The 27,204-nt window shown below is 37.5% G+C and overlaps 1 protein-coding gene across 1 annotated transcript; it reads left to right on the plus strand.

Moving 5' to 3' along the window:
• Positions 1-24,842, plus strand: LOC134490389 (cytosolic phospholipase A2 epsilon-like). Its single transcript, XM_063293403.1, has 19 exons — positions 1-79; positions 1,892-2,028; positions 2,940-3,068; positions 4,331-4,371; positions 4,699-4,741; positions 6,207-6,264; positions 8,189-8,346; positions 8,492-8,578; positions 9,884-9,921; positions 10,742-10,877; positions 14,242-14,378; positions 14,955-15,177; positions 17,979-18,093; positions 19,182-19,319; positions 19,835-19,942; positions 20,292-20,483; positions 21,381-21,550; positions 24,026-24,209; positions 24,446-24,842. Exons 1-19 carry the CDS (start codon positions 1-3, stop codon positions 24,652-24,654), a joined length of 2,382 nt encoding a protein of 793 aa, XP_063149473.1. The 3' UTR covers positions 24,655-24,842.
• The last annotated feature ends 2,362 nt before the right edge of the window (positions 24,843-27,204 follow it).

Below are 27,204 nucleotides of genomic sequence, written 5' to 3' on the forward strand. Positions count from 1 at the left end.
ATGCAGGGAGAGGTATCACCTTGTTATTTGCTTAGTGTAAGAGTGATCAGAGCAAGGAATCTCCGGAAAGCAGATACGCGTGAGTAGCCCTCATATTTTTTTTCTTCAGAGTAGTAGTAGACTGGCATTGGGAGTATGTTGCTTAAGGAGATTCATCAAGAAATGTTCTACACTGTTTCCTGATTTAAACAAAGGAAAACTAAGGTGTTGAAGCTTAGCCACTGAACCTATTCTTCCTGCAGAACAAGCTGTTAATACGTAAGCTCCCTGCATTTCAAAATTCTGATTATAAGGGGTAGAGCTGAGTTCAGAAAATGCATGCCAAAAGGCATGTTTCTCTGACTCTTTCATTTTTTCTCCTAATAGTCTTTAAACTGCAAGGAGTGGCAGTCTAACTTACAGTTTAAAGCAAATATAGGACCTGCAGCCTGCAGTTGTTGCTGAAGTACAACTTTCAGAAGCTCCAGCTAACAAAGTCAATGATGATACAAGAAGCTATAGCTGAAGGGCCACAGATACTTCAAATTAAGGCCCCTGCTTTGAAGAAACTTGGACAGGGATTCCCAAACCCAACTGAATATGTTCTCCAGACAGCTGCCTTTCCTTTTCAGGCTCTAAGCTGAAGGTAATGCCATGGCCAGTTGAAAATTCATGCATGATACTATTGACAATGTTCCTGGCACCACTGGGGATGTGGAGATTCTGGGCCCCTTCTGTTTGGGGCATTTTGATAGCAGAGGGTTAATTCAACCCCTGCTGTTTCTGAGGACTACCACTGCCAGAAACTGGCTGACACTCTGCTATCCATTGCATTTGCCACTCCATCCATACCCCCTGACCTGCTTAGCTAACACAGATAATGAGAAACATATCCATGGCCACCTGTCATTTTCTGCCTCTCCCAGAGGACAAGAATGCAGCTTCTGCTGTCCAGGTAGTAGCTAATTTTATAGAGCTAAGAGGCATTTTTGAAAGCTCTTCCCTATGCTTCAGTAATTACTAAACTCTGTGCAAGAGCAAACAAGAAATGTTTCAAAGAAATTGCTATTCTGCTGACAGAAGTCAACCTGATGTATATCCACAAAATTCAGTGTTTTGGCCTTGTTTCCTTCCAATCAGCCCTCAGTGGGATGTCTTTGGATTGGAAGTCACTGAATCCTTCACCTTGACTTTAATATAAAGAAATATCCTAACTTCAGGCAAGACTAGAGATTGCTATTATCATACTCAAAAAATAAGCCTTTTGGTATATAGATAGGAAATCTGTCTCCCACTTTAATTCAGTGAAAAAAGAAATAATTGTAATTGGAAAATATTTCCCTAGAGTAAATATCATTTTTTCTTTTCTATTAGTGTTGCTTAAAACTGTGGGTTTTGTGGCATTATAAATTAGGGCTGCTACATTTGGGCTGTCAACATCTGGACAAACCTGAGGTGGCAGCAAAGGAAGTATTATACATCTATTTTATGCCACTAGTTGCTGTGCAGACTTTTGCAACCCAGATCTGCTAGCCCTATCATAAACAAGCATTGGGATTTTTTTCTGTATTTCTTTTTTAAATTTGTAATAAAATTACTAAAAATAAGCAAATAAATAAACATCAGCTTCTTCAACAGGATGTACCAAAATTTGACTAAAGAAATTCTGCTTTTACATGCACTCATATATCTTCTTACATTATATATCATTCTGCTATGCCCTCTAGCATTAGATTGGAAATATAGGCCAGATCAAGGGAGGGAAGGTTAAGGGATATTATGTATACAGAAAAGTGTACATGCATGTCCCTCTTCTGGTACACCAATCTTGCCTCTATCATCTTTGTAATGTATAGCTACAAAGCAGTGTTGCCTGTCACATAATTATTTTTACTGTGGTCTTTTACAACAGTGAGCCATTCTGACTGCTACTTGACGCTATGGCTGCCAACTGCTTCTTCTGCACAGTTGCGAACAAAGACTGTTCCCAATTGCAAAGACCCAGTCTGGAATGAAAACTTTCATTTTATAGTGCAGCCCAAAGTAAAGGTAAGAAACTCATTGTTAATTTTATTTCAGTGGCTGTATGGTAACGGCGGAGCAGGAGGGGTGAATATTTAGGAAAAGTATGGCCAGTCAGAAGGTAATATGTTCTGAGACTCTCGTCCCAACCTCTTTCTATTCCTTCATAGATTTGAAAGCAATTTTCATTTATTTTTCAAATGCTGTGTCTTGAGCTTATGAATTCTATGTAGTAGGTACATGCTCAGTGACACAAAAGGGGACAAGCATTATAGCAGGGTAGTACAAGCCCCATTCAATATGGAGCACAAGACTGCACTCATACACAAGGGGCAGAGTTTGCAACATGAGGCCAAATGCTGCCTTCATTTCTCTGACAAAAAAACCAACCTTCTGTGGACGCTCATGGTCAATGTATTTGTAGCCTCCACTTCCATAACTTGCCATTTAGAGCAGCTGTTAGACCAGCCATCTATTTCCATAGTCCTACAGAACTGCTCTCTTATCAGTTCAACCAGATCCTTATTTTTTAATAACAGCAAAGAATGAAATGCACATCACATCTCATCATATACTCTCTTCTAGCTAAACTAAAGAGCCCTCATAGTTTGGTGTAGTAGTTAAGGCTCCGGGCTAGAAACCAGGATACAGTGAGTTCTAGTCCTGCCTGAGGCATGAAAGCTGGCTGGGTGATCTTGAGCTCTTTCTCAGCCCAACTCAGCTCACAGGGTAGTTGTTGTGAGGAAAATAGGAGGAGGAAGGAGTATTAGGTATGTTCCCCACCTTGAGTTATTTATAAAAATAATAAAGGTGGGATGGAAAATAAATAAATAAATAAATAAATAATAACCCCTCCTTGCCCAAAGGTATCCCTATCTAAATGTATATTCTACCCTTTATGACATATCTATTTAACACTCATTCATTTCTTTTACCAGAACATGTTGGAGCTGAGTGTCCATGATGATGATGTCTATCAAGATGACAATCTTTTCACTATATGCTTTGATATAGCTAGACTCCCACTGAATGAAAAAGTGTTCATGTGTTTTAACTCCAACCCAGAGGTCTGTGTAACCCTAATTAACATTTTTAACAGAGCAACTTTGTGTGTTTACTCAAAAGTAATAAATTATTTTGCATGCATATGCCCACACTACACTGATATAATTATTTTACACCCTGAACTATACAAACCAGAATGCACTTATCCTTTTATTTTCACACTTTACTAAACATTATAGGGAAGATCTCAAATCTTAATAAGTAAATCATAATTTTTAAAAATGCAGATGAAAAAATATATTATGGAAAGTTTTATGTTGGGAAAAATGCCTCGAAAAAATTATGTTAGGGAAAATTGGTACAAAACTATATACGGAGTTTTGAGCATATGAAAAAATATGATTTTTTGGGGGTTTGCAAACAATTGTTTTTAGAATCCAAAATTGTGTAAATAAATAAACATTTATTTATTTGCACAATTAATGTAAATAACTGGACAGAATAAGCATTTGCTTGCAGAACTCTGTTTCCATCTTATTTTTATTTTGTTTTGACTATGTTTTATTCTAGAATCATTTTACCATCACTGAAAACCATTTTGTAAGGTTCCTATAAGGAGAACTGGAACATACATTTTAAAATAAATATAAATGAATTTTGAAGTACAGGAGCTCAATCTGATAACCTCTAAAATAAATCTCCTCCAGAAAGAATTGTAGCATTTATTAAGGATCAGCTGAAAGTTATAGACCAGTGAGCTACACAGAGATATGTGACCTTGAGTCATCCTTTCTTGAGACAAACCCGTCTTTTATGGAAATAATGAGAGTGGAATGGGAGTTAGTAGAAAGCCAACTTGTACACCATCCTCAGGGCAATGGAGGTAGGGTGAGATATAAATGTGAATCATGCAAACCTGCCATATAGTGCCCAACCTATCATTTTTACATGCCGGTGATATTAAGTACTGTATGAGCTGTTTGTAAGACATCTGGAGTAATATTTTTTTTCAGTCTGTTCTGTTCTTAGCTCTGTTTGATGTGCCATTCACCCATTATGGTTTAGTGTTACGAGTTTATTCAGTAAACTATGTTTAAAATCCAGATTTATCAGTATGCTTGAACAGAACAGTGATATGAAGAATAGGCATCTTTGTGCCTTTTGATATAGAACAGGAAAGGTTATTGCCTCGAAAATGAAGTAATACGCAGTTCCCCAAACAGATGCTTTCCAGTTGTGGTGGGACTACAACTCTCAGGATTCTTACAAAACCCTTAGAATGGTTTTGGTAGGAAACTTTACACATATTTTCCTCTAATTTCAGGATCATGAGGAGCTGGAATTACAATTTGAATTACAGAATAGGTGAGTAAAATCAGAATCTAAAGGATCTCTACGGAATCTACAATGCCCCTGCTTCTCGTCTGGGGGATATCATTGGGGGATATTTTGTTCCACTGATAAGGAGACTTTGCAATACTCCACTATTTAGCAGAGCTGCTCTGCATTTTGACAAAACCTCATAAGAAAGTGTGTCTTTTAAATATCCTGAGCTACTACTAGTTTTCACTGTTGTTCTCAACATTTCTAGGAATTTCCTTAGGACTATTTTTAACAGTAACTTTAAAAACCATGCCTTGCTGTATCATATTATGTATAACAAATAAAATAATTATAAATGCATTTTTTTAGATCAAGAACTTCTGAACTGATCATTACAAATGGAGTTCTTCTGGTAAGTATTTCATCGACTTTTTTTCCTCTGCTACTTTTTCTGAAAAGGGAATGGAATGAAATGAATGTGATTTCCTATTGAGCTATCTGATACCTTCTCCTTTTCCTGATATATGTCTGAAACTTTCATTTAAGTAATCATGATTTCTTCAACTATCTCATACTTAAACCTTATGATTTTTACAGCTAAACTTCTATCCTGCTTGTCAGAGTGAATAATATCCTAGGATTATGGCAGTATTCCAATTTCCTGGAAATATGATTATATTTGTATACAACATAATCATACAACAATTGTATACAGTTATGCACAGTATATGTCCTGTATACCACACAGGATATACACTGTGTAAAAACAGAGACACCCCCTCCCCAAGACCTTAAAGGAAGTTGGACTATTTATACCATTGTAAGGGATCACAGTTTCATGAAAGAACAAATGATGAAATTAAGAGAGCCATGGTTGTCCATGATACTGTCTCCTTCATTAAGAATAATTGAGGCGTCATTTTCATAACCAAACACATCACCTTTTTTGTGGAACTGATTGTGGCTTTGCAAAGCTTCTGCCCCAGCGTGTTGTCTCAGCCTTGTAACATTTATTTACCAGTTTATTCCATTTTTACCTGACCTTTTCAATTAAGCTAGAACTCAGAGTGGCTGGAATTCCAGTGCCATTTGCTCTCCATACCAAAAGAAAACACACACACAGAGAGACACAGAATATTAAAGAAAAAAAGCAACCTATTTTCCAGTTACAATCCTATTTGTTCTATCGAGTTATCACTGTTTAGATAACCTCATGAATATTCCATCCCTTTCTCATAACAAACATATGTAAAAATAAAAACTGCTTATTTTTTACTCTTTCTATGGCTATTTTCTACAGTGCAAACAATATAAAAAATAAGAATGTTTTACATGTATTAATATATTTACATTTTATATAATTTTTATGAATATGAATATGAATAATATTCAATATTTATTAAGCTATCCCACCAATCTATGAGATATATAACAGATGACAAAATAAATAATATTGCAATCCTATGAATATTTATTTGACAATAAGTCTCATTCCAAGCTTGTATAGGATCAGGCTGTGGCTCTAGCAAAAATGTGTACTTTCAAATCCTTTGTTTTTTATTATTAAATATGGCTAAGGTGGCAATGTTCTCTCAGAGAACACACTGATAGCTCAGTTAAAAGAAGAGAATATGTTTATATAATTTGTCACTTGCCTTTTAAAACGTTTATAGAAGAGTTACATTTCAATATTTGGATACAGCAAAAGATAGTTGTTCTCAGCCATATCATTTTTTATAGGAAATGGGTATTATTCCCTCCCCCCCCCCCCCACAAACAATGTTGGTTGTTATACTGTCCTGTCATTCAGATGAGAAAACAATAGTAGGAATTTTACATTTAATTTTGAACTCTTATATTTCCTTATATTTCTATAGTCTCGGCAAGTTTGCTGTTTGGAAATTGAGGTGGAGAAGAAAAAGGCGCAAAACTCAAGTAAGATTACTCTTTCTGTAATCTTACAGAAGGTATGGCGTCCATAATCGTGCAGGGTGTGGCTCCCACCCGGATGGTGTTTCAGAAATCTGTAAAACTCTGGCAGTTCTCCAAGGCCTTGGGGTAGGGTAGTTGCCAGGCCCCTGACGGGTGTGTTTTTGGTACTATATGGAGTTTGCCTTGTACAGACATACATGTCTTCTGTTTGTTATTGTTTATCTACTCCAGTGTGTCTTAAAGTGTGGTCCTAGGACCCCAAGGGGTCCCTCAAGACCTTCAAAGAGGTCCTCAAATCAAAACTATTTGCCAGCCTTAAACAATATTAAAATCCCATCAAGCAATTAAGAGAAGTGTAGCAGCAGTGAATGCATCAGTTTTAATTTTTAATATGGTCAGTATTGATAAATATAACTCATACAAACAAAGCTCTATTGGGGTCCTCCACATTTTTTAAAAGTGAGAAGGGGTCCTGAGAGAAAAAAGTTTAAGAAACACTGATCTACTCTTTTAAAATGTAAGCCTCCCTGAGATGCTCTGGAGTCGGGCGGCCTGTAAATCTAATAAACAAATATGATTCATCAAGAATGGTCTCTTCAGCCTATTTCAGTTCTAGTCAAGCTCTATGAAAAAGATATTCTCATAAAGGAATATCATCATTTGAAATGAGTTAAGTACCAAGTAACATTTTATACTGTATTTACTCTACAAGAATATGGAGCTGGATTTTTCCTTCTCAATCACTACTTGTGAATTGGGACTGGTGATGGTTTTACACCTGCTGAAAAGAATAAAAGACCTGGTTGAGAATAAATGGGTGAGCAGGAGGTGCCAAGAGTAGTAGAGCTCTCTTCTGAAAAGTGTAGATGCTTTTGAAAATTAGCTTGGGAGGCTTGCTTGCTTGGTGAATCCTAACTTTTTGGGTGAGGTCTAAACAGGGCCTCTCTTTTTCCTGCCACTCATTAGCCAGTTAGCAACTGCCTTTGGCGTTTCTCAAGCCAGCTTTCTTCTCTTCTGCCTGTCCTTCCCTGCCCAGCACTGCTAACACTTTTATTACTTCTTTTCTCTCTTTGCTGTTTCTGCAGGGAGCGGGGAAGGGTGTGTGTTCATGTATGCATACTTCTGTGTTTTCATGTGAGAGAATGGTTGGTATATGAAGTTGGGGATAAATGGATTTTATATATGGCATATTTTATTGTATAAGCGACTGAAATTAATCATTGTTCATTCAATTAATTTTGTGGCTTTGTTCTTGCCTTGAACCTTTCCTAGTGTGGTTTCTGACAGGTGTAGATATATAGATATGCATATGTACATACAGTGCCTATACAAGTGTGCCTCATCCACACACTTTGAGGGGAGGAGTAAATTTCCAGGATTAGAATAAATCCTGAAAAATTTTAATTAATAAAATTAAAATAATTAGTTTTATTGTTTTATTGTATTTTAACTGGTATTTTATTCTTGTTTTATTGTAAACTGCCCAGAGTCGCTCTCTGAGTAAAATGGACGGTGACTAAATTTGAAATATCAATCAATTAATTAATTAATTTCAGCTAGAGGTGGCAATCTTAGATTAGCCAGATGGGAAAACTTGCACTTCACAGAACCTTCCTTTCCTTTCCCTTCCCTTCCTTTCCTTTCCTTTTGTTGGGGAGGGGATCAGCTTAAATTAAGGATAATCTTCCTTTAATGTGGCACAATCATACCTACAATATGTTGTTTTAAATTAGACTTTAAATTAAAATGTTGTTGTAAATGTTTTATCACCATCTACTGATCCATTCAGTGCCATCTTCTGACTGGATTACTGTAATGTATTCTGGATGGAACTGCCATTGCAGACTGATCGTTTTTTTTAAAAAGTAGCGTTAAAAAAAAGGCATGCGTTTGCTTTTGTGAACACTCTTTTCCTTTTCTCTTTTAGAAAAAAGACTGTCTCTTGTTGCAAAAGGATCTCATGAAGGGCACAAGGAATTTAGTTTGGGTTCTGACTTCTGCATGAAATCTACATTTCATTATATTAAATATAAACATCCAATATTGGATATTAAATTACCAAAGAAGAATCTAGATTATATTTTTGTGAGTTTATTATCAAATGTCATTTTTTCTTTAATGCTGAGTTTGTTGTTCTTACTGTGTCAGTTTTGAAAACATTTATATTGAAGAGTGGAACAACTTGCATATTCATGCAACTCCGGTTACACAAATGTATTTATCTTTCCAGGGGCCGTGTTCTTATAATAACAAAGAAAAATCTGTAAAAGTGGAAGTAAATTCAATTCCTCAGAGCAAGAAAATAGTATTAGCCGAGGTAAGAGTATAATTTTGCTGAATATTGCTTTAAACTGCTTCTATTTTTTAAAATTGTCATAAAATTATGATGGTGTGTACCTGCATGAAAAAGATCCCAAACGTGTACAAAAATAGTCTTATTTATTTAAACTGCTTTTGCAAAATAAAGGTTCCAGGCAGAACAAAGCATGCATGCATTTTTATCACAGATATTTGATATGTTCAATAAATGGCACATTCAGAGTCAAGTATTAATATACTTTCTAAGTAAATGAACAGAGTACGGAACCATAAATTTTAATCAAAAGATGTAGTTGCCTTGATGAATGGACTTTGTTTCTATTTATGTAGAGGAAAGGATAACATTTTGCTCTTCTGGCTACAATTCTCTATAGTTCTCTGCTTCTTCTGTTGAATCCTACAGGCCTCAGAAGTAGCTGTGGCAAGATGAATGTGTGATGCAGTATGGGGCAGGGGAAGAGAACCACCACAGTACAATCAGTAGCATTTTGAACTTGAATTCCAGGTTCTTTGCAGCCAACAAAATTTTACTGATTATCTCAAAAAACAACATTCAAGTTAGAAACTGCATTATTTAACTACCAAATATGATAAAAATAATAAACAGGGATTGCTATTACCAACCTATGTTTCAAAATGTAAAATTAAACTTAAAAAACATAATTGCATTCTTCTTCAAGATTTTGAGAAAAGCAATTGTAAAATACAGATGTATATAAATGCAATTCATTCATAAATTAAAAATGACATGGTTGATTGACTTGTGTCTGTGTGCACACCTTTGAGTTAGTGTTGACACCTGGCAACTGCCTGGACAAGTCCCTGCAGTTTTTCGGAAGTGGTTTGCCATTGCCTCCTTCCTCAAGCTGAGAGAGTGAATAGCCCAAGGTCACCCAGCTGGCTTAGTGCCTAACTCGGGACTAGAACTCACAGTCTCCCAGTTTCTAGTCTGGTGCCTTAACCACTACACCAAACTGGTTCTCAGTTGATTGACTACAAATTGTATTTGATTGACAGCCTATAGCCTGCTGAAAAAAGTGTTGACTAACTACTTTAAAATACCTATTAAATATTCTGACACCTCACATGGTCTCAGAAATGAGCTCTGAAATCACAAGCTTAAGTACTCATTATCATGTGATTACATGTTCATCCCACTGGTTAGTCTAGTAATATAGACTAACCAGTATTCAGTTTATGGCTGAATACTTTTTTACATGTGTGCCAGAAGTTATAGATGATTCCTGGAAATGAAAAACATTAATAATGCAAAGTAACTTATATTTGTATTCTGGATTTTCAGAGTAAGAAATTTGCTTTGCATGTGAAGACAGAAGACTGGTAAGACATCCATCCTGTCTCGGATGGTAATGGCTACAATTTTAACTATTCTAATTATTTCTGTCCTTGTCTGGGGGCATACAGTTTTCCTAAAGGAATTAGCAGTGTTTGTGTATGTTTCAGCTGAATAGTTTTCATTTCTGTTGAAAATGGGAAATAATATGTGTATAAGGGTATGGCACGGACACGGTGGCGCTGCGGGTTAAACCGCTGAGCTGCCGATTGGAAGGTCGGCGGTTCGAAACCGCGCGGCGGGGTGAGCTCCCGTTGCTAGTCCCAGCTCCTGCTCACCTAGCAGTTCGAAAACATGCAAATGTGAGTAGATCAATAGGTACCGCTTCGGCGGGAAGGTAACGGCGTTCCGTGTCGTCATGCTGGCCACATGACCCGGAAGTGTCTACGGACAACGCCGGCTCTAAGGCTTAGAAACGGAGATGAGCACCGCCCCCTAGAGTTGGACATGACTGGACTTTACGTCAAGGGAAACCTTTACCTTTACCTAAGGGTATGGCATGAATTTTAAAGTCACTTTTAATAGCAAAAGAGATGATGTAAGTAGTGACATTCTGTTTTATACAGATCATAATCAAAATAAATGCTATGAAAAAACATTGTATAAATATTGTCATTTGCCATTTAAAAACAAATTACTTTATAAACGATTCCTCTCATGTCAGATTTATTAAGTAGTCATTATAGGATTATTGAAAAGCATGGTGTCACTCAAGACTTCCTTGATCATTAGCATTTTCAAGTAATGAAGAAGATTCCAAGCTGAAACAGGTTTCCCTATACATATTTCCTTGTGTATATATTCCAGTCAGACTGGTCTTGACCTCCGCTTGGGATATGACCTTTGTTCACAAGAGCAAGATTTCTTACACAAAAGAAAGAACGTTGTCGCTGGTGCCTTGAAGAAGGTTCTCAGGCTAGAAAAGGACTTGCAGGACCATGAGGTGTGTATGATTCAGAATGTCAGATATTCCTGAAGGATTCCAGTTTATCACATATAGATGTCATGATAGGGATTAACCTAGTATCTCATTGTTTTGTGTGTTTCCATTTCTTCAGCTGCTCATGCAGTAATAAGAATAATCACTTGTGAGCTGGCACTTACCAAATACCTGTAAGGATGTTAGAAACAATATTCCTTAATTCCATTCCGGTTGAGTGTTAGGAAAAGATACCAAATAGTTTGACCTATTCAATGCAAGAACCAGTTACCAAGAGAGGTGGAGGACTTCCTCTCATTGGATGTTTAACTGGAATACATTAATTTGGATTCCTGCACTAAACAACAGGTCGAACTTGATGGTGGAAATGGCGGTCAAGTCTAGCTTTTGTCGCCATGTTGGATTAATCAAAACTGAGGTTCATCTTCAAATTTGTTGTGGTTAATTTGATTAAGCAAAGCACAGTGAATCTTACCTGCAGTTTATTTAAATAAAACCATATTGTGGTTTATGAAGAAAACATTTTTAACAAACTAAAGTTAAGATTGACAGTAATTTAAGATTTGGGAAGTAACTCTAAAAGTTGCTTCACTGAATTGGAAGCAAAAGCTCCCCAATTCCTTCTCCACCTCTTTCAATCTGTCCTCATTTCAAGTTTGGCAATATCTAATAATTACTATAATAATGTTGTACTACTTATCAGACTTTTAAACCAAATAACTAATTAAGGTTGCAGGGTTCTGTATTTGCAGGTGAGGATTCCTGCGAGTGGGAATCTAATCTGTACAAGGATTAATGAAGCAGGTTTTATAACTATAACAAAAAGGAGATTTATTTACAGAAAATACATTATAGGGATAGACAAAGACTACCATCTAGCCTGCTAATCCTACTAGAAACAGTCAAAGGAACATGTGCTCTATGTGCAACTGAGAAGAAAGTCAGATGGAAGTTACCAAAAATTAGCATTCTGTTACACAAACAGCAGGCAGAGTGATAGACAAAGAGATGCAGAGTACAACCTTAATTCTCTATCTCAGCCTTTCTCAACTTTTCCACCCTGGAGGAACCCTTGAAATATTTTTCAGGCCTCAGGGAACCCCTGCACATTCAGGCTCAAGTATAGGCCACAAGTTACAAAATTATTATATTTGTTTCATGGGTAGGCCTGTATATCTGCATTAACAGTGTTCTTAAACAAAAATAAGGAATGAAACTTACCTCTTTAATGTGAACTTGCCCGAATTTGAAATAATTTTTAAATAAATTGTTATCTCCTAGGGAAGCCCTAGTGACCTCTCATGGAACCCTAGGGTTCCACAGAACCCTGGTTGAGAAACCCTGCTCTAGCTATATCTTACTGCCTCCTTGAGCTGAAAGTAATGAAGTGCTGAAAAGTTAGTACCATTGGAGTTGGACTTTCAACAGACTGTAATTAGATAAACAGATAAACTAATTGTTTAAGCAAACTCCCCAGTAGAACTCAGACTTACTAAGAATTATGGGTGCCAAAAGTGTAAATCCATAGTTACATAAAATTTTCATTAGTATTTCTATTCCGACCAGTATCAGTCTATGTGGAAAGATCCATTTTTAATACCTAGGACTGACTTTAAGGCCATTCCTGTTTGCTTGAAAGGGTATTTTGTTTGGATCTGTTAGTTCTTTGGATATGCTGAATTTGCTCCTTCTTTCCAAAAATGAGAAGCAACGCTTACATATTAAACTGTAAATTACTGACATCCTTCAGCACCACTGAATGGTTCATATTCCTAACTCTAATTCATTAGTGATAACCAAATATCTTTATGCTAAATGTATTAATCAGCCAGATAATTCTACAAACTTTTTAGATGGTTGGTAGCCCAGATTTTAAAAGCTTCATTTTGGTTGTATTGTGGTCACAAACATACCCTGCATAATAGTTTTGACTTGTCCAACTATTGCACATTGTCTCCTCTGGTTTTGATATATTAATAATGCAAACATTTCTGACGTGCAAATAAAACTCAGGAGGACACACACAGGGCCACAACTAGTGGGGGGACAACTGGGGCATGTGCCCTGGGCGCCATGCTGGGGGGGGCGCCAAAATGGGCGCGGAATCCATGTTTGCCCCGGGTGACACAGACCCTAGTTGCGGCCCTGGACACACATGCACAAACTTATCTTAACATAATATACGTCATGAATTAACAACATGTGCACATGTTTCACACATCTTCACATCCAGCAGTTCAAACAATAGAATCACATTTTACCACAGCTGCTGAGAGTCAGCATAAAATGTGGTAGAATATAAATGTGATAAATAAATAAATAAAAGAAATAAATATTAGTATATTACATTAATGTAGTGTAGTATATACTATATAATGTAATATAAATTATGTCTAATTATATAATTTATAAAGATATAATCAAGAAATAATTATAACATAATAAACTATAAATTATAATACAATCATATATAATACTGTATTAGTGTATCTATGAATATGTCACAAAGAACACCATAGATGGGTCATTGTGGAGGAGAGGCTTTTTGTTATATAAGCAAATAACTCTGACCATGACAAATATGGAAGGGAGCTGCCATAACTTTGGGATCAAGAGAGAGAGGGGTGGGGTGGGGAGATTGCTTATGCAGTTGGTAGTTCAATAATCCAGTAAAGGAAGGCTTGAGAAATATGTGTGATATTTGGATTTAAACAGTTAGTTATTAAGCAATTGCTGACTAGTACTGTATTTTCCCAAAAGGAAGAGGACCTTGAATTTAAGATGACTGCCTCCACAAAAAAGGTTAAACAGAAAAAAAATTATCTGCCTCCATGATTATATTTCCAGTAAATCTAAGGAACCCTCCTACTTTAAGGTCCTTTGAGAAAACTTGTCTTCCCTACTGGTAAATTGAGTACCTGATAGAGTTATCTCTCAGCTTGGTATGTGCTGAATGATACAAAGGATAGGCAATCCAGCTGTGGGTGTGTGTAAGTCATTTCTCTTTCATGCTAGCAGTTTCTCAGGGTGTTTCTGCCAGGGTGCCAGTCCCTCTTATCCCCCCCAATGGATTAATGGCAGGTTTATTTGGCCAAATCCCACCATAGATCAGAAACACAGTCTGACCCTTCATGAGATCTTAGATTTCATAAATGGCAAGATGATACCCTGGAGTGTCTTATTTAATGGACACAATGTCCTCCCACCCCACCTCCAGGCAGCAGCAGCAGCAGCAAACAAGGGGCATTTGTAAAGGGAAGCAAGGGAAGGGACAGAAGAAGCCTAACTATACATCCTGAATTTCATTTTCCCCTTCCAAAACTGAGTCTCGTTCTTCTTTGAGTTACTTGCTTGTTTGTTCTTTGAGGTCCCAGTAGTTGCAATCATGACAACAGGGGGCAGTATGAGATCACTGACTGCATGCTACGGGAGTCTTCGAGGTCTTCAGAAGCTAAATCTCATAGACTGTGCTACCTACATGACTGGATTGTCTGGCACAACCTGGTAAGGATACATGCATTAAGGCATATTTGATGCCAGAAAAATAAAATTTGCTCATTCTCTGTGTTGTTCAGTTGCTTGGTTGGGTGGGACATGAAATCACTGACCTACTTGAGAAACAAGCCTGTGCCTTGCTGCTTCTGAACCTATTTTCATTTTCACTTTATTTGAACTAAGACCACAGATCCACTTGAAGCCTGGGGATATAAATGTGCCTAGGAGATTTGGGCTGAAAGTATATCAAGAAAAATCCTTTTTGATATAATTATCTGTCTACTATTAGCTTTAAGAATTAGGTAGAAATTCCATATTGATAAATAGTATATAAATAAAGACATTATGATGAAGCAGGCAATATTGGACTACAATTCCCCTAATTCCTGACTACACTGGCTATGCTGGCTGAATCTAACATGGATTCCACTCTCTGTGTAATTCTTTGGAATGTAATTCTAGTATAATAGGAGAGCTGCTGCTTTTATGGGGCTTCTTGAGGGAATCTTCTAGGATATTTGACTAGATTAAACTTCAGCTTCATCCAACAGGATTTTGTTTATATTCTTGTACTGTTTTTCCTAGGACCATGGCAAAGTTGTACAAAGATGCTTACTGGTCAAGAAAGAATCTGGATGAGCAAATCAATGAGGCTAAAAGACATGTAACTAAAAACAAACTGAATTGTTTTTCCATGGAGCGTTTGAAATATTACAACAGGCAGCTGCGGCAGCGGAAACAAGAAGGACAAAAAACATCCTGCATAGATCTGTGGGGTCTCCTTATTGAATATATGTTGAATGATGGGGTAGAGTACTTTTTTTTCATAGTATGATTTGAAACCAGTGGTTCTTGGGTATATTCTGTGTGACCTGAGTCCTAGGGAAAATTGCCCACTGTTTTTCTATTGCAAGCAGATAAACATTCAGCTGGATGGTATGGATAATGTTTGCTGTTCCTAGAATCATAGATTATAAGGATTGGAAGGTACCTTCCAATCCTTCCTAGATCATCTAATCCAACCCCTGCCCAGTACAGAAATCCAATACTACAGCATCCCTGAAAAGTAGACATCCAGCCTCCTTTTAAACACCTCCAGGAACAGAAAGTCCACCAGGCAATCTGCTCCATTATTGAACAGTTCTTACTATTAGGAAGTTTTTCTGATGTTCAAGTGAAATCTACTTCATTATAATTTTAACCAATTATTTCCTGTCCTGCCTTCTGGAACAACTCTGAACAACTCTGCTCTATTTGCTATCCACCAGCCCTTCAGATACTTGAAAACAGCTATCATGTCTTTCCTCAGTCTTCTCTTCTCCAGGCTAACTATATCCAGTGCCTCCAACCATTCCTCGTACATTTTTCCTTCCAGGCCCTTTATCATCTTGGTTCCTTTGCTCTAGACATGCTCCAGTATATCAGTATTCTTTCTAAAATGTGGAGTCCAGAACTGGATGCAATATTCTAGGCACAGTCTGATCAATGCACAGTATAGAGGACTGATGACTTCTCTTGATTTTGACACTATATTTCTGTTGATGCAGCTCAGGGTTATATTTGCATCACCCTGCTACCTTATGTTCACCTTGCAGTCCATCAAGACATACAGATCCTGTATGTCTTGGTAAGATTACATACATACTTTGCTTCTTCCCATAACACGCCCCTCTTATCCATTCAAAATTTCAAAAATTGTTGTCATTTCTGGCAAAGTATTGGCAAAAAGTCCATAAAGCATTTCCAGACTTTTATAGAAATATTGCTGATTCTAACCCTGATCAAACAAGTCAACTTTGTATTCCTTTCTTTTGCTTCTAACAGTCTTGATCTTTAATTCATCAAGTTGCTGTTGTAGGATTGAATCTCCATTCAAACTTTCTTTCTCCTGTCTCAAAGATGTCTTCAAAGCTTTAGAAACCCTCTTTTGTAAATCTAATAATAAATCCTTGCCCAGGTCATTTTTCATCTCTTGGGTTATCATTTGTATTTCCACTCTGTCTCTCATCTCTGTTTTATAATCCACAATTCCTTTATTTTCCAATGTTTTTACATCAGCTGGAGTTTGTTTCACCTCTTCATCCTGTCAGTCTATAAGTTCTTCCACATTATTCTTTTTCATATCTTTCTTTTTTTCTTTAGAGTCTTCTTCAAAAAATGCATTTGCAGATGCAGAGATTATTGCTGTCAGTTTAGCTATAAATTTCTCCCCCAGTTCTTCAGAAAACCTTTGAAATGTCTCAAGTGTCATACTCAGGCCCACAACTAGGGTCTCTGTCACCTGGGGCAAACATGGATTCTGAGCCCATTTTGGCACCCCCCCCCCAGCACTCATTTTGATGCCCCCCCAGCACTCATTTTGGCGCCTCCCCAGCACGGCACCCGGGGCACATGCCCCGCTTGCCCCCCCCCCCCAGTTGCAGCCCTGGTCATACCTTTGTCTGTTATTTTATAAATTTCACTGCTTTTCTATCAGTTCAAGAATAAAGGACAGGTTTCCTTTTTTTTTTTCCTTCTTTTCCTGCTTGGAACTTTAGTGTCCTCTCGTGTCCCATGTTTGTAATAACAAAGTCTCAGGTTTCTTTGTTTCTTTATTTTCAAATTTCAACCAATCATCTCTTTCCTGAAAGATTAAACAATTTATGTTCCCATGAAGATAATAATTTGTTTACTTAGTTATTTCAAAAGTCTTAGCAAAAGCCCTAATATTCCAAATTCATCTGGTCCTTTAATTCATTTATAACTTTCTTGAATTAAATTCTTATTTAGCTTTTTGCCATTTATTTTATATTCTTTAAATTCTTTAAGCTGGTAGTTAGTTTTTCCTCTATTTTGGGATGAAGATTTACTCACCAGGTAGTTTTTCAAACTTGTTACTTGGAAGACCTCTTTTAACTTTAAAATAATTATAAATCCAAAAATGCATAGAAAGTGGGGTTGGATGAACCTAGTGTCCTTAAAGGCTCCCCTCATTTACTGGTGCTCAGACCTATGGGCCAATCACTGTCCTGAGGTCTCCTCACAAGGAGAAACCCTCTGGAGCACAAGTGGGCGATCTCTCATCCTCTCCTTACCCAGAGAGGCTCCATTGGACTTAGTTTGACATCATCATCTCCACTCCTTTAGAGACATCTAGTTCGCCATTCCCTACCCAGAAGTCCCATTCTATGTCTCAAAGATTAAGAGTACAGGGTGTCATGAGTAAGGATGGCGAGCAGGGGGCTCCCACCCAGACTGTCAAGCGCATGCGTAGCACTGAGGAACTGTTCAGCCATTCAAAGAGACACAGATCGGGACCGCCTTAACCTTTGGGGTTTATATGGCTGGGTTTTCCCACGCCTTCTCAGTTTGTTAGGATTCTTGTTAAGTACTACTAATAAATATTAGAGACCAAGTCCTCGTCTCAGTGTGTTTCCTGGTAATCAGGACACAGGGTATTTCTATGGCATTTCTCTTGGAAACCTAATTGATATATGGATGTCAACATTTGCAGCATACTTAATTTCAGAACAGGTTATATATACTTTTATTACATAATATTCCACAAAAAATAAAATAATACCTTGTTTTCTATCATTAATTGATTTTATATTTCCCTTTAAAACACAGAAAAACAACCATAAGCTTTCTGATCAACAGCAAGCAGTGAATGAGGGGCAGAATCCTTTCCCTATTTACACTGCCATCAATGTAAAGCAGAAGTACAGCACTATGGATTTCAAAGGTAGTGGCAATACCAAGGGATCTTTGGTTGGCTAGATACTAGTCTCTTTATGCTTTTATGAAACAGGTAGAGAAAATAAAATACAGATTAGTAATCTCAGATTTTGAAAGCTATCTCGTGGTCCTTGAATGCAAATGTAATACAGTATATCAGATCCAAAGACAGTGTGGCCATAGGCATTTTAATGTTACAGTTTAACATTTTATTGCTTGTTTATTGTTTTACTGTTACACGGACCCTTTAATTTTTGTTTATAAGCCACCATGACTCTGAATGGAGTTGGTGATATATAAATCCAATATATAATGAATGATGACATACTCATACACTGCTAATGAGATATAGATCTGGGTTTTATAATAATACTTAAGATTATTCTAGTAGTCTGAAATTTTCAGCTAGAGTTATTTCTTTAATACATTAGGTTGCAAACCTTGTGAAAAACTCTAGACTGAAAAGCAGCAAATGGTGCAAGATTACTCAGTGAATTGTCACTGATGAGACTGCTTTTGTACTTGGGGCACCCCAGTTTAAGGACCAAATAAGACATGTTATTAGTCCTTACATTTTTAATTGAATAAATAGCAGCTGGAAAAATAATAAATAGCTTGCTCTTTCTAGCAGGGCCATGACATGTCACCTCCACACTCCCAAATGGACATTATGGGCATAAAATAATTCATGCTATTAAGGTCAAATCTGTCTTATGTCCCTATCCTGATAACTGTATGTAGACACCCATGTTGTTTTCTTGGCCACAATAAAAGTGATTTGTCACTGACTTTGGGCATGTTTTTCAAGTTCCCTGTCTAACCTATGGTCCTGAGTTTTCTTCGTTCTTTAGATTGAACTTTTGAACCAATACAAGTAATGGCGATTAAGAGCAAAGCTAGTACACGTCACATCATTTAAGCTTTTATTTAAAAAGCTATAATTAAAAAAGAATAAACAACACAAACAAAAAAAAGGAAAGAAGAAAATGGGGGAAAATACAGAAAAAGTCCTGTTGTACTGTATGTGTAGATGTCTACTTGTCTGACTTTGGAGAAGTCTTGGTTTCATTTGTGTGGCTGTGATTCTTTCAACAGAATGGATGGAATTCACACCTTATGAGGTGGGAATACTAAAATATGGAGCTTTTGTTCGGGCTGAAGATTTTGGAAGTGAATTCTTTATGGGACATCTAATGAAAAAGCTACCAGAGACTCGGATCTGTTATATGCAAGGTAATAAATGATAATAGTGTAAGTAATACTGAACTGACAATTTAATTAAAAGAAAATGATAGCTGGAAATCTGAATGTCCTATAATACCATCCAAATACACTCAACTCAAATAGTGCACTTGTTCTCTTAATTAAAAAAAAGATTGTTGAATGTAAAGTTAATAATAATCATTATACAACTGTTCAGCTGTGTCTTAAAATAAAGCAGGGGCTCACAGGAATTATTTCACATTCACATTAAGAAGACATCTTAATGAGTGGCACGAAGTCACAAAATCAGTGTGAGTTTTCAGTTCTCCAGAACCCTTCCTCAAGCAAGATAAAACATCATCAGCAACGGTGGCAGCTGCTGTTAGCTACTAAGGAAATGTGAGAATAAACTAAGAATTAAAGAGAGAAAGTATTTGGATCCTACCAGTTGCTGAGATGGTTTCCTACTGCCTCCAGGACATCCTTAATGATTACTGAGTTGGAAAAGGAGACAAAAATATATTTATATACATTCTTCTGTGTAGGCATGTGGAGCAGCATATTTTCCTTGAATTTGCTATACTTTTGGAATACAAGTCACAGTTCTGAGGATTTCTGGCACAAGTGGACTCAAGACCAAATTGTCAATATTGGTAGGTTGTACTCATACCACTCCTACAGTATCTCTTGTTACTAATGTTTTCAAATCATATGTAAACAGTGCAGAAAAAGAAAAACACAAAAACCATAAAACATTGCACCTATAAAGGAATTTTCTGCTCCTTTGAAATATAACTAACTTATATGTTAGATAAGTAAAATAGTCAGTAGTTGAACAATGTTCTATTAAAATGTGATGCTACCATAATGTTAAAAGAGATTTCTCTTTTTGGTGATTAAATAAATATTTACACATAATACTTTATTTTTGCAAAGGACTACAAATCTAAGCCAAATCTAGGTAAATAACATGTTTCATTCATTGCTACTTCTCTTCTATAGATGAAAAACCTCATTTAACTACTAGACCACATGAGCAGAAGTCATACCTCTATACCTCTGCTGGACCACTATCCAGTGCTTTTAGAGATGTGCTTACAGATCGCTTATCAGTTGCCCAATACCACAATTTCTTCAAAGGTCTCCAGCTGGACAATAGATACCATGAGAATGAAAACTTCTGTAGATGGAAAGGTAATTTCATTGGTTTCTTAAATGAGTACTTTAATACAAGAATAGATTCAGGTAACATACATTCCAATGCCAAACCAACCTTCTAACAAATCCATAGATAATTGAGGCTTTCATGACCTTGGGCCAGTCACTCTCTCTCCACCCAACTCACCTCACAGGGTTGTTGTTGTGGGGAAAATAGGAGGAGGAAGGAGTATTTGGTATATTTGTCACCTTGCGTTATTTATAAAAATAATAAAGGCGGGATAGTAAATTAATTAATTAATTGATTGATTGATTAGCTGACCTTGCCTGATCCATAAAAATTAAGCAGGGCAGGGCCCAGTTAGTACTTAAATGGGAAATCTCCAAAAAGCAACAGGCTAATGGGGAAGGTAAAAAAAATGTTCAAAAAGAAGGCAATAGCAAACCACTTCTGCCTTATTGCCAAGAAATCTAAATTTGTGTGTTGGTGAAGTTGTAATGCATTAAGCCACAGTAGTTATAGATTAAATGGGCCATAGCATGACTGTGCCTTTAATCAATATCAACATATATTTTCAGTTCACTCTACTTATTTTTCCAACTTTACGGGAGGGGGGGGTTGTTTTAGTTTGTACCCCCCTCCACAAACATACAAATATACACATGGTTAGACTCATGAATCACAGGGTATAAAAACCAAATTATTATTCAAACAACTGCATGTCTCTTCAGATTCAAGCAGCAGATTCCAGTAATTCAGTTCATATGTCTGCTTGAAAATCTAATCATTTGTGGTTGCACTGATTTTGTATAACTTGGCACTTTTGGGGGGTGGGGGATTTGTTTAGGTACAAATTAGGAGGAGCTGCACTGAATAAGTACAATTTCAAACCATCACACATTATAAGAACTTGGGCTTCCTCTTATCTTTAGACACTGTACTGGATTCTTCTTCACCCAATCAGTTAACCCAAACAGAAGACTACTTGTCTCTAGAAGATACTGGATTCTTCATCAATACTAGTTCTGCTCCTCTGCTGAGACCAGAAAGAAAGGTGGATGTTATCCTACATTTAAATTACAGCGCAGGATCACAGTCATTGGTGAGATTGCTTTCCTACTGTTATTATTCAACCTATTTTTTTAATATGGATTCTCTCTTTTGATTGACTTACTGATTTTTTTCTTTTCAATATAATTTTTATTAAAGAAATTTTAACAAGATAAAAACAATACAAATACTCGAAAAGAAACAAAGAAAATAAGGAAGAATAGTGAATAAGAAAGAAAAATAGAAAAAGAAAAAAGAAAAGATTATAAAGAAGCAGCATCTGATCTTCTTGACACCCGTTATAAATGCATTTATATTTTACCCTCTCTCTCTAAGGTTACATCATAATTGTCTTCTTTCCATATTCCATAAGCTACCCTTTCTAATCTTCAAACCCATAAATCATAAGTTTCTCTTTTTTCAACAAAAAGGTCATAAGGGTTTCCCAGTCACAGATGTAGTACTTGATCTTTTTCTAATCAAACAAGTTCATTTTGCCCTCTGCTAGTTCTGTCATCACCCCCAACCATTCCTCCTTTGTGAGTGTTTCAGAGTCTTTCCATTTTTGGCAATGTAATACTCTCGCGGCAGTAATCATAAATAAAAATAATCTTCCATGGCTCTTTTCTAATTGACTGTCCGTTAATCCCAGCAAGAAAAGTTCTGGTTTCACTTGAATGTTGATCTTTACAATTCTTTGCATCATTATACTATGTAGTTGAACCCAGAAATCATGTCCACCAGGCAAGATAAAATGACCATTCATGTTGTCCACACAAACCCACTCTTTCATCCAGACTAAGCAGCAGGCTTATTGATTATGTGCCATCTAGTCATTGTCAACTCTTAGTGACCACAAAGACAGATTTTCTCCATGACAATCTGTCCCTAACCTGGTCTTTCAGGTCTTCCAAGTCTTCCAACAGAGGACCCATAGCCACTGTAGCCACTATCCACCTTGTTCCTGGTCATTTTCTTCTTCTCTTTCCTTCTATCTTTCCCAGCATTCAACCCTTCCCTAGAGATCTAGATCTTTATATAATGTGTCCTAGGTAAAGGTAAAGGTTTCTCTTGACATTAAGTCCAGTTGTGTCCGACTCTAGGGGGCGGTGCTCATCTCTGTTTCAAGCCAAAGAGCCGGTGTTTGTCCATAGACCCTTCCGTGGTCATGTGGCCGGCATGACTACACGGAACGCCGTTACCTGCCCGCCGAAGCGGCACCTATTAATCTACTCACATTAGCATGTTTTCGAACTGCTAGGTTGGCAGGAGCTGGGACTAGCAACGGGAGCTCACCCCATCACGCGAATTTGAACTGCCAACCTTCCGATCAGCAAGCTCAGCAGCTCAGCGGTTTAACCCGCAGTGCCACTGCGCCCCTTATAATGTGTCCTAAGTGGGATAATTTGAGCCTGGTAATTTGTGCCTTGAGTGAGAACTCTGGGTTGACTTGTTCAATGATCCATTTGTTCGTTTTCTTGGCTGTCCATGGTATTCTCAGGTGCTTTCTCCAACACCAAAGTTCAGAAGTGTCAATGCTGTTTCTATCTTGCTTCTTCAAAGTCCAATTTTTGCTTTCATAGAGTATCACAGGGAATACCGTTGCCTGCAAGATTCTGATCATTGTAAGTATAGACACATAATAACATTTGAACGTCTTTTCCAAGGCCTTCATGGCTGCTGTTCCTTTACTGTTGATGTCTGATTCTAAAAGGCAGAAGCTATCTACCAGTTCAATATCTTGTCAGTTTGAAGGCAGGTTATTCTACCTGTTGTCATTAGTTTGGTTTTCTTTATATTTAATTTTAGTCCCATTTTTTTCACCATGGTCCTTGACATTTATTACTAGAGCTTGCAGATATTGTGCATATTCAGCTATAAAGGTAGTGTCATCAGCATATCACAGGTTGATGATGTTTCTTCCTCCAATCCATCCACATCCATCTTCTTCCAATCCAGTTTCTCTCAATACATATTCCACATATAGGTTGAATAAATAAGGGGAGAATATACAGCCTTGTCGCACTCCTTTGCCAACCTGGAGCCAGACTGTTTCATCATGCTCTGTCCATACTGTGGCTTCCTGACTTCTATATAAGTTTCTCACGAGGACAATGAGATGCTCTGGGATTCCCATTTTTCTGAGCGTTTTCCACAGCTTGATATGATTGACACAATCAAAGGCATTTCTGTAATCAGTGAAACACATACTGACTTCTTATGGGTATTCTTTGACTTTCTCAATTATCCAGTCTACATCAGCAATAATGTCTCATGTTTCTCAGCCTTTTCTAAAGCCAGCTTGAACATCTGGCATCTCTTTTTCCATGTACAGCTCTAATTTGCATGGATGATCCTAAGCCTTATTTTGCTAGCATGTGAAAGTCAGGATATTGTACGATCTCTCTTTTACTTTTCTGTTTTTAAAATAATCAAGCTATCCTATTATGCAACTCAATACTATTAGACATGATAATCTTACCCACACACTAGACATTATATTTACTTTTTTTCTTTTTTGATCTAGCCCCTGAAGCAGTCATGCAAGTACTATGCAGAACAAGGCATCCCATTTCCCAAAGCTGTGCTGGAGGAGGATGACGAACATCTGAAGGAATGCTATTTATTTGAAGATGCAGAGAATCCAGCAGCACCAATATTATTGTTCTTTCCACAAGTGAATGATACTTTTCGCTATTACAAAGCACCTGGTATGTTGATGTTATAATTATTTATGATTATTAACATAGCACATTAATGTAGCATATACATCACTAGTAGTCACTGAGGATAATCTGACTTAAATAAAATCCATTAAAAAAACAACAGACCCACTTTCAGGAGCGCTTGCACACTCAAATGAACTTTTAAGGAAGGTCTAAGTTGTGTTTATAGTATGCTTTACTTTGGGTAAGTTACATTTCAACTCCCCCCCCTTTTTTTTTAGGTGTCAAACGCTCTGAGTCAGAAATGAAATATGGTAAGGTTGACATCTGCAGTAACAGCACTCCATACTCAACGTACTCAATGACATTCAGTGAGGAAGAATATGATCAGCTGATAGAACTGAGTGAATACAATGTTCTGAATAACCAACATCTGATCCTGCAGGCACTGTATACAGCAGTGGAACGGAAAAAAATCCTTGAGAAATGATCAACTTCCCTGTGTCCCTGTGTATACAGGATGTGAGGCTAGAATGTAGACTGACACATGCTGAGCACTCAGGAATCTAACCGAACTCCATTTTGACCCCAACAAGAAGCCACCTGAGGTCCTCCTTTCCTAGCATTTCTAGTACTTTGGGGAAACAGCTAGTGCTGCAAGTCAGTGTTTCAGACTTCGACAAATGAATTGTAGAATTCACCAATTTCCCCATGATGAGAGACTGATAGTACAGCACTAAACTTCTTAAGATGTAGATACAAATTCTGGGTTTCGTATCTAGGTTTGTTGCTACCGTGGAATATATTTGAAACTGCCTTCAATAATCTCTCAGCATGCTTACAGCACAGTACTCAGATATAAGTCACCCCTCAGTTGAAGTGGAACTACAGAAGAAGTTATTTATACCATCAAGGTCCAAAGACCAAGGGCATCTGATTAACACTTAGCACGCTACACAAATGTTATCCATCCAATGTGATACACAATCACTAGAAAGACAGGATATTAATGTTTATATAAATAGAAAAAAATGTTTTGAGTCCCAGTGTTATTTCACCAAATAATTCTCTATTTGCTTAAAAGATCTGGCATTGTAGTCTTAAAGCAGGAATTCCCAAACTTCATAATACTGTGACCCCCTACAATAATAAAATTACTTGAACAAAATTATTAATTTTCTTGGGGCTACAGCTGGGTAAGAAAAAAAATATCACTTTTAATCATTAAAATTTAACTTATGTATCAAATAAACAATGATAAAAATGTACAACTTTAAAAAATATTAGAAATAAACAAAAAAAAAATCAAGCCACATTTTTAACGGGATGGGTGAACTTGCATACTTTTGCACAATTCCTGACTGAAGATGCTCTCATTCACAAAAGTCAGGAAAAAAAGGAAAAGGGTAATTCCTTGGCTGAAATCAGTTTCTTTTCTCCTTAAATGCTGTAGTTCACAAAACTTCCACAGGTTGTAAGTTGCTTCTGGTGCTCTCAGCTCCACTGAGATAACAATCACAGCACACATTCTCTTTCAGCTTGGTGCTTCTAAATTTGCTCCCAACTCCTGCAGTTCCTTCCTCAATGCACCCTGTAAGTCCTCCCCTTCCCTTCCCTGCATTGTAATGCCCTCTAGAGCAGGTTTCTCAACCAGCATTCCATGGCACCCTTGGGTTCCGCAAGAGGTCACTAGGGGTTCCCTGGGAGATCACGATTTATTTTTTTTTAAAAAATTCAAATTCGGGCAACTTCACATTAAAGAGGTAAGTTTCATTCCTTATTTTTGTTTAAGAGCACTGTTAATGTATATATACAGGCCTACCCATGAAACAGATATAATAATTTTGTAACTTGTGGCCTATACTTGAGCCTGAATGTGCAGGGGTTCCCTGAGGCCTGAAAAATATTTCAAGGGTTCCTCCAGGGTCAAAAAGTTGAGAAAGGCTGTTCTGTAGAGTGAGCTTGAGATGGCTGGAGCTCTGTACAGAAGCCTTATGCTCTTCAGGTATGATTTCTCCTCTGAAGGACAAACATGGTATGTTAAAGTAAGGCAATTCAAAGTCCCCAACTATAGGACTTTGAACTGTCTTACATTCAATTCATATAAATTGGTAAGGCTATTCCAAAACAACTTGTGAGGAAGGCACTCTCATGTGTCTCAAGAGCCTCCTGGGAGTTGCAGCCACACTGGCCTAAAAAGCATGAAGTGTTGCTCTTTACCGTAATTGTTGTGAATGTTATGGGAGTAATGATTCTAATCATTTCTCTTAGTTATAACCCATAAAATGTCTTAGCTAATGCATTCCACTTTTTCTCTGGGAGCTGAAGACAACCATTTTATCCCATAACAATCCTGTGGGGCCGCTTAGGCTGAGAGTGTAACCAATGTCATCAACTGAACTCTGTGCCTTTGTGTGAACTTGTTCCTGGTTATCCCTGTCTAGTATTATGCAAGAAAGCTTTGTGCACATATATAACTGTTGTCTCTCTGCCTTTGTTTTTTTGGCCAGTTCCTAGCACCCGAATCATTATCATGGCTAAGTGACCTTTTTCTGAATAATTATGAGCAATCAATAAGAAGTAAGGGGTCTGTGTCACATGACCCATGGAGTAGGACTATGTTGGCACTGGACTTGCCTCCAGCCCTCACCCCCACCACCCCTGCTGCTGGGCTCCTGGAGGGCCTACCCTGCTTCAGCAGCCTCAGCCTGCTGCCGCCACTGGCCAGGGGTCATGCAAAGCCCCCCGAAGGGATGGACAACGAGGAAGCGGGGAGGGACAGATGAGCCCAGCGCTGACAGGTCCCCCACACACTGGGGCTTGAGGCTAGCTGGCATCAGTGAGCCCAGGGGAGGGGCGGGGGAGGGGCAGGTGCTAAGAAGAAGGAAGAGGAGGAAGACAATGACGTTGCCAATGCAGCTGCTTCCAGAAAAATGTTCCTTCTTTGAGCTGTTCCCACAGGGAAGACAGATTAAAATAACCAGAGCCTTTCATATATCTCACAATGTGCCTCACTTCTTCAGGAAAGCAATAACCCATG

Source organism: Candoia aspera, chromosome 1 (genome assembly GCF_035149785.1).
Source record: "Candoia aspera isolate rCanAsp1 chromosome 1, rCanAsp1.hap2, whole genome shotgun sequence".
Lineage (NCBI taxonomy): Eukaryota > Metazoa > Chordata > Lepidosauria > Squamata > Boidae > Candoia > Candoia aspera.

Coding starts and splice junctions, on each gene's coding strand:
- LOC134490389 (XM_063293403.1), top strand. CDS start 1: ATGCAGGGAGAGGTATCACCTTGTTATTTGCTTAGTGTAAGAGTGATC. Junction 8,347..8,491: donor AGAATCTAGATTATATTTTT/GTGAGTTTATTA, acceptor TTATCTTTCCAG/GGGCCGTGTTCTTATAATAA. Junction 18,094..19,181: donor CAGCACTATGGATTTCAAAG/GTAGTGGCAATA, acceptor TTCTTTCAACAG/AATGGATGGAATTCACACCT.